Source organism: Megascapheus bottae, chromosome 20 (assembly GCF_031878675.1).
Source record: "Megascapheus bottae isolate mThoBot1 chromosome 20, mThoBot2.hap1, whole genome shotgun sequence".
Lineage (NCBI taxonomy): Eukaryota > Metazoa > Chordata > Mammalia > Rodentia > Geomyidae > Megascapheus > Megascapheus bottae.
Genome location: NC_143528.1, coordinates 2,702,218 through 2,708,240, shown reverse-complemented (window position 1 = coordinate 2,708,240; position 6,023 = coordinate 2,702,218). Strand labels below are relative to the sequence as shown.

Sequence of the window (6,023 nt, the reverse complement as noted above, 5' to 3'; positions counted from 1 at the left end):
TAAGTGTGCCTTTTTAATATCATAATTACTAAGGTGAGGCATCTGAAACTAGCAAATAAAGCCACTACTCATAATAGTGATTAAGGAATAATGAAACATGTAGAGGGGAATGGCAGGGAAGATGAGCCAACAGGAAAATTAGTTTTTGGTCAGGTTGCCATAGAGCTTCCAGATGATGTTTCTGGAAAATTGTAAGCTATTACTCCCCTTTCTATCTAAGCTACTACTTAAAAATCATAAAACAAACAGTACTTTACAATTTTGCAAGGATGACAGTCAAAGCAGGGATATCTTTCAGGCACAGACACACATGCCCACTACTGCGACCTGCCTTTATCTTTTATTCAACATGAGAAAGAAGTAAGAGTATCATTCTATTTCTAATGTGGACATTTCCACTCATAGAACATTGCTTCAGACACTGTTTATAGAGCCAAAGGTTACTGCTTGTTTTGAGCAAAGCGTTTTGTTTTTTTCTCATGGTGTTGGTACTTTACCTGGTTCTCCATTTGATCATCTCAGTTTTGATGCCCCTGATCCATGTGAGGACTGTCAGGATTTCTTTCATTTCGTGTGATGTTTGTTTACTTTTCTGTGTAGCCCTTGTTGGCCTCAAATTTTCAATCTTCTTTTCAGTATAACTGGTGTGTACCAGTTTATTAAACTTAAAAGCATATGTGTAAATATGATTGTGAGAATGTCTTACCCAGCCGGTGGAAGGGCATTTAAATCTTCAGCTAGAAAATAAACTAAAGCAGCATTTACATAGATTTATATTTTAAGCATTTATTAATTAACTAATCCACACAACAAACCTATGAGGTAGTTTAGCATGCCTTTAGTATGAGCAAATTAGGTAAGAATAAAAAAAAACAGAAAAACAAAAAACAGAATGTCAACCAGACCTTTCTTATGGTTACATATGAAAACCAATCAATTCCTTGGGTAATTTGATCAAATCAACAATGGATATTTAGCTTTGATGGAAGGTAGATAGTATAGTTATTTTATCACTTGGCAGTTTAGAAAAGCTATTTTCTTTTTAGGGCTTTAATATTCTGTGTCTCCAATAACTTGTCAAAAATAAAGGTAAGTTTTATAAGAATTGAGACATCCCTGTCCCTTCCACCTTTACTACCACATTTCCTCACAAGAATATTCCTCATTTTGTGTGTATCTCATATTTTTGTTTTCTGGTCTGTATGGTCTATTATAATCTCACCCCAGGAAGATAGTGTGAAAATTCTTCCAAAGTATATTTCTGTCATCTGAGAGGTAAATGAAAACCAAAATCCCAGTACCAGAGATGATTCTGATGAACTCATTCCATCAGCAGAAGGAGTCACCTGATCTTGCTACTTAGTAGGCTGCTTTATGACCATGTTTATGAGTTCACTGGGCTGTGGAGACTGTATATAAGAAAGCTCATTAATTTGAGTTTTACTACCATGACATTTGTGGCCACTGACACAGGTGCTAGTCTGAAGCTTATCTCTGCACTACAGTGAAAGAACTTTTTGTAAAGCAAATTTGAATTTCATGACCAAGATTATAGGAGTGATGCTCAGCCTATAGCTGGGCATATATATCAGTAGACCATTCCTAGTCTGACATTAAAGGAGGAAGAGGAGGAGGAGTGGAAATAGGAGGGGAAGGCGACAGGAACCAAAGGTGTAGGAGGAGGGTAAGGAGTGAGGAGTGGGAAGGAGAGGAAGGGGAGGAGAAAGTGTACAAGAGGGAGAGGAGCAGTGAGATGGGGGGGGGGAGAAGACAAAAATGACTTCATTTAATAAGTACTCTTTTCATAAAAGCTCTCTCTGAGTCCATTAGACTTTGTGTTTGTATTAATTTTAAATGATCTATCCCCTCTCATTGCAACAACACTTCAAAGGGACAGTAACAGCCTCAAGTAATGTGGAGTAGAAAAGTACTTTAAATATTAATCATTATGATAGTTTCTCTCTTTTAAATAAATGCATTCTGCTAGGTTCACTGGAACTGAGATTATTTTATTTTATTTATTTATTATTTTTTTTGTGGGGGTCACGGGACTTGAAACTTGGCCTGGGTGCTGTCCCTGAGCTCTTCAGCTCAAGGCTACTGCCCAACTCTTGAGACAAGCCCCACTTCCCATTTCCTAGAAGTTAATTGGAGATGAGTCTTAGGTCCTTTTGTGCCCAGGGGGCTTTGAACCTTGATCCTCATATCTCAGCCTCCTGAGTAGCTAGGATTTTCAGGTGTGAGCCACCACACCCAGCTTAGGAACTAAGATTTTATAGAAAATTCCTTCAGTTTTCATCTCTACCAGGGAAGCTCTAGTTCCTTTGGCTATCTGGAGCAGGGACAGAGCAAGAGCCCCTTCCTTCCCCAGCAGAATTAATGAATCATTTGACAACATTTACCTTACCCCTTTAGTCCCCTCCACTCATAATAAAACTGGAAAGTGAGATATGACTTAATTAAGAACACAACGCCATGCCAAGCAACAAAAACAGAATGAAAATCAGCTAGCTTCCCAAGTAGAAATGTTTCTATTCAAGACTTCCCAAAATATAAGCAGCATTTATGAGTGCTTTCTGCAGTAAGCTGAGTATGTGTTCTCCATATTACATTAGAATCCTAATTTCTCTTATCTGCATGGCAAAAATAAACAAAGAAATTTGAAAACAGTCAAATAAACAAAGCTCAGGGTATTCAATTTCACTTGGCAAGTTACCAAAGAGCAAGTGTGATTTAGATGAGGAACTCTGAAAAAAATCTGACTATAGCTAGAAGCTTATCTAAAGGGGTTTAGCTGAGCTTCTCTGTAAAGCAAAAGAAATCTATGCTCTTAGGCGTTTATATATTAGGGTGGCATTTTTTGTTAAAAATATAAACATACAATACTTCAGGGCAAGAGCTCAGTTACTAAACACAAACAGAAACCAAGATTATGTTTTTAACTCTGACAATGCTTATTTTACAGCAGAATTGACAAATAAAGCTTTATTTCACACATTAGAAGAAAAGCCATAACTGGAGGTGTGTAGCTCGGTTGTGTGCTTCTTTTCCAAACAGCAAAATAGATTCTTTCCCATGAACCCTTCCTTCCTTTCCGGCAGGGTGGCTCCTATTAGGTGTGGCTGCTTCTCTCTGCAGGAGCAGAAATGGGCAGTGCTGGTACCTCCTGAGTGTGCTCTCCTCCAGGGAATGGTGCCAGATTCCACACCCAGGAAAATAGGCACCTTAATAACAACTCTGTGCATTTCTGTCATTTTGTTTATTGCTCACTGGATTGTAACCACCCCAGTTCTCTGTGGAAAATGGTGGATGTTCAGAAACTCATGGTATCAGCAGGTCAGCTGCCAGCAGTCACGAGGCGCAAAGGGCAGTACGAGGCCATCACAGCAGGTACACGGAAAGTGAGTGTCCTGCATACAAGTTCCATTACCTTCCTTGCAGACGGATGGTAAGACACCATCAGCTCCAGTCACCACAGAGAATCAAACCTAGAGAAAAATTTGATGATGGCCTTCAGAGATGATCCCCATCAGAAAGTAGCCAACAGTTCTCCGGGCTGTTCTACAACTAGGGTGTGCTTTCTGAAGTCTGAATCTTGGCTCAGCAACAGGATTTCAATGAGAACAAGAGAAACAGGGGACTTTACTTCCCCCAAGGCTGTAGTTTCTTCTGGATTTATTCAATTCTGTCCAAATTATTAGTGCGTCCTAATTAAAGCCCACAAATCAGGCAAATAACATGAGATGGGCGTATGTATCCCTCTCATTCTGAGGTTTATCATACTTTTGTTGGATGCCTTTTGGAAAAACATTTTTTACCAAAGTCAACTGCTGTGAAGACATTTTTGCCTAAGAGGATCATCATGCAAGCAAACTAATTTTGTTCCTAAGCTATGATTTGACAGCTTGCACACAGACTTGCCATAACCTGGAGAAACTGTCCAATGTCAGAAGGAAAGAGAGGCTCTTCCTTTCTGCATCTTCCCTGATCTTGATCTCTTCTTACACTGTGTCCTCCACAAATCGTGACTGGTTCAGTTTCTGTGCAAGTTGACACCAGCTATGTTCAATGTGATGAATAAAAGAGGGTTTATTTCTGGACAGAAGTAGTTTGCATCACAATCAGCAAGGATTTCCTGGAATAATTATACACTAAATTGGAAATTAAAATGTTTCCACTCTGTAAGTTTGAATAATGCTCCAACTGTTTGCTACAGATTATGATTTCGAACATGTGCTAAATATGTTATCAGTGAAGAACTTTTAAAAATCTATCCAAATATTATAACTTGCCACAAAATTAAAATAAAGGAAAAAGAAAGAAATCTTGTTCACTTTTGGAAATCAAGATTAGTCATGTGTTAGTGAATCCTTGTAGGAAATATTCATTGTTCAAGAAAGGATCCTCCTCTCTGGTGATGGATGAGAAGTCTCCACAGCAGAGAAACACTGGCATCATCTTAACTCTTGACTGGTGTCTTCATTACTTATTCTTCAGGCTAAAAGACAAGAAGGGACACAATCTTACCTTCCTTCATCATTACACAATCCATCATCCCTTGCTCCTTTCTATCCCTCCTTCTCCATCCCACATCACTTTAACCATCACATTTAAATAGAGCTAAATTCATATGGACAATCATTACCACCTAAATAGCCTGTGTGTATAATAACTCAATTACCAATGTCTTCTGTATGTATGTAGAAAAGAATTTATATCTTTGCATTGTCAATTCAGACACTAAATCCATTCCAAATGTTCGTAAGATATGAACGATAATTTTGTTTCTACTTATGTATACTGCATATGGCATCGTTCCATGACAGAACCCCTTCCTGAGATCAGGGAACAACTCTATAGCACTTTACGTTTCAAATTAACATTTGTATTCATTTTCCATTCTCTCAGTATTTTCCTTGTTAGGCAAGTTTTCCTGAAAAAATAGTAAGCAGATGCTCATCTGCAATTAACCAGCACAAAAACTGGAAATGGAGGTGTGGCTTCTCTAATAGAGAAGTCAAGAAAGGAGAGTCAGTCCCTGGTCCTGGCACACACAAAAATGTTTTGATCATTAAGTTGATAACTTCTTCTGTTAGAATTGGCACTCTACCAATTGAACCACATATCTTTTGGCTTTTTCATGGTTATTTTCAGTAAGAATATCTCCAGTACTCAAAACTCTCTGGAACTATGATCTTGAGGTCTCAAACTCATGAGTAGCTATGATTATAGGCATGAGTCAAGGGCACCTCGCCTCCTTTCTTTCTTGCTTTTTAATGTTGTATAAAGGAGTTCCATTCAATGAAACAGTTTAGAACTACAGTGTATCTTTTTGTTTTTGCTAGTCTCGGGGCTTGAACTCAGGGACTGGGCACTATACTTGGACACATTTTGCTCAAAGCTAGTACTCTGCCACTTGAGCCCAAGCACCACTTCTGGCTTTTTCTGTGTATGTGGTACTGAGGAATTGAACCTAGGGCTTCGTGCATGCTAGGCGAGTATTCTACCACTAGGCTATGCTACTGGCTCAGAATTACAGTTATCTTAATCAGTGTCATCATTCTCCCTGATCCCTCAACTTTAATTTTGTAGGAATATATACGGAATGTTATGACAGCATTCTCCATCCTCCACCCCCACCTTTCTACTCATATTTTTCTCAGCCATGCCCTGGTGTTTATTTTGTTGAAGTGTGAGTTAGCTATTCTAAGGAATTATACCAGTTGAGTTCTCCCCTTGAGGTTAGAATATTTATATTTATAACACATCATCATTAAATTCTCACAGCCACATTTAATGTGCAAGCCACTGTCCCAGTTTAAAGTTGAGAACACTGAGCCTTAAATGAGCAAAGTCAGTTAATGAATGGCACACACCACACAGCTGGTAAAGAGGCAGATGAATGACGAACACAAATGCAGAAGAATGTGTTCACCTACATAGAGCAGAGGTCTCTCCAGCCACCCCTGGGCTTTTGTTGCTAGGGGGCTGAATTTTGGGGAGGAGAGGAGCAAATGTGCTGG

At 38.9% G+C, this 6,023-nt stretch overlaps 1 protein-coding gene across 1 annotated transcript in view; it reads right to left on the bottom strand.

Moving 5' to 3' along the window:
• Positions 1–813: 813 nt before the first annotated feature.
• The window catches only part of Zmat4 (zinc finger matrin-type 4), a 341,626-nt gene continuing 336,416 nt past the window's right edge, over positions 814–6,023 (bottom strand). Inside the window, exon 6 of the mRNA XM_090353748.1 lies at positions 814–4,498. Coding sequence (XP_090209874.1) covers positions 4,483–4,498 — 16 coding nt within the window. The 3' untranslated portion in view covers positions 814–4,482. The remainder of the gene's footprint in view (positions 4,499–6,023) is intronic.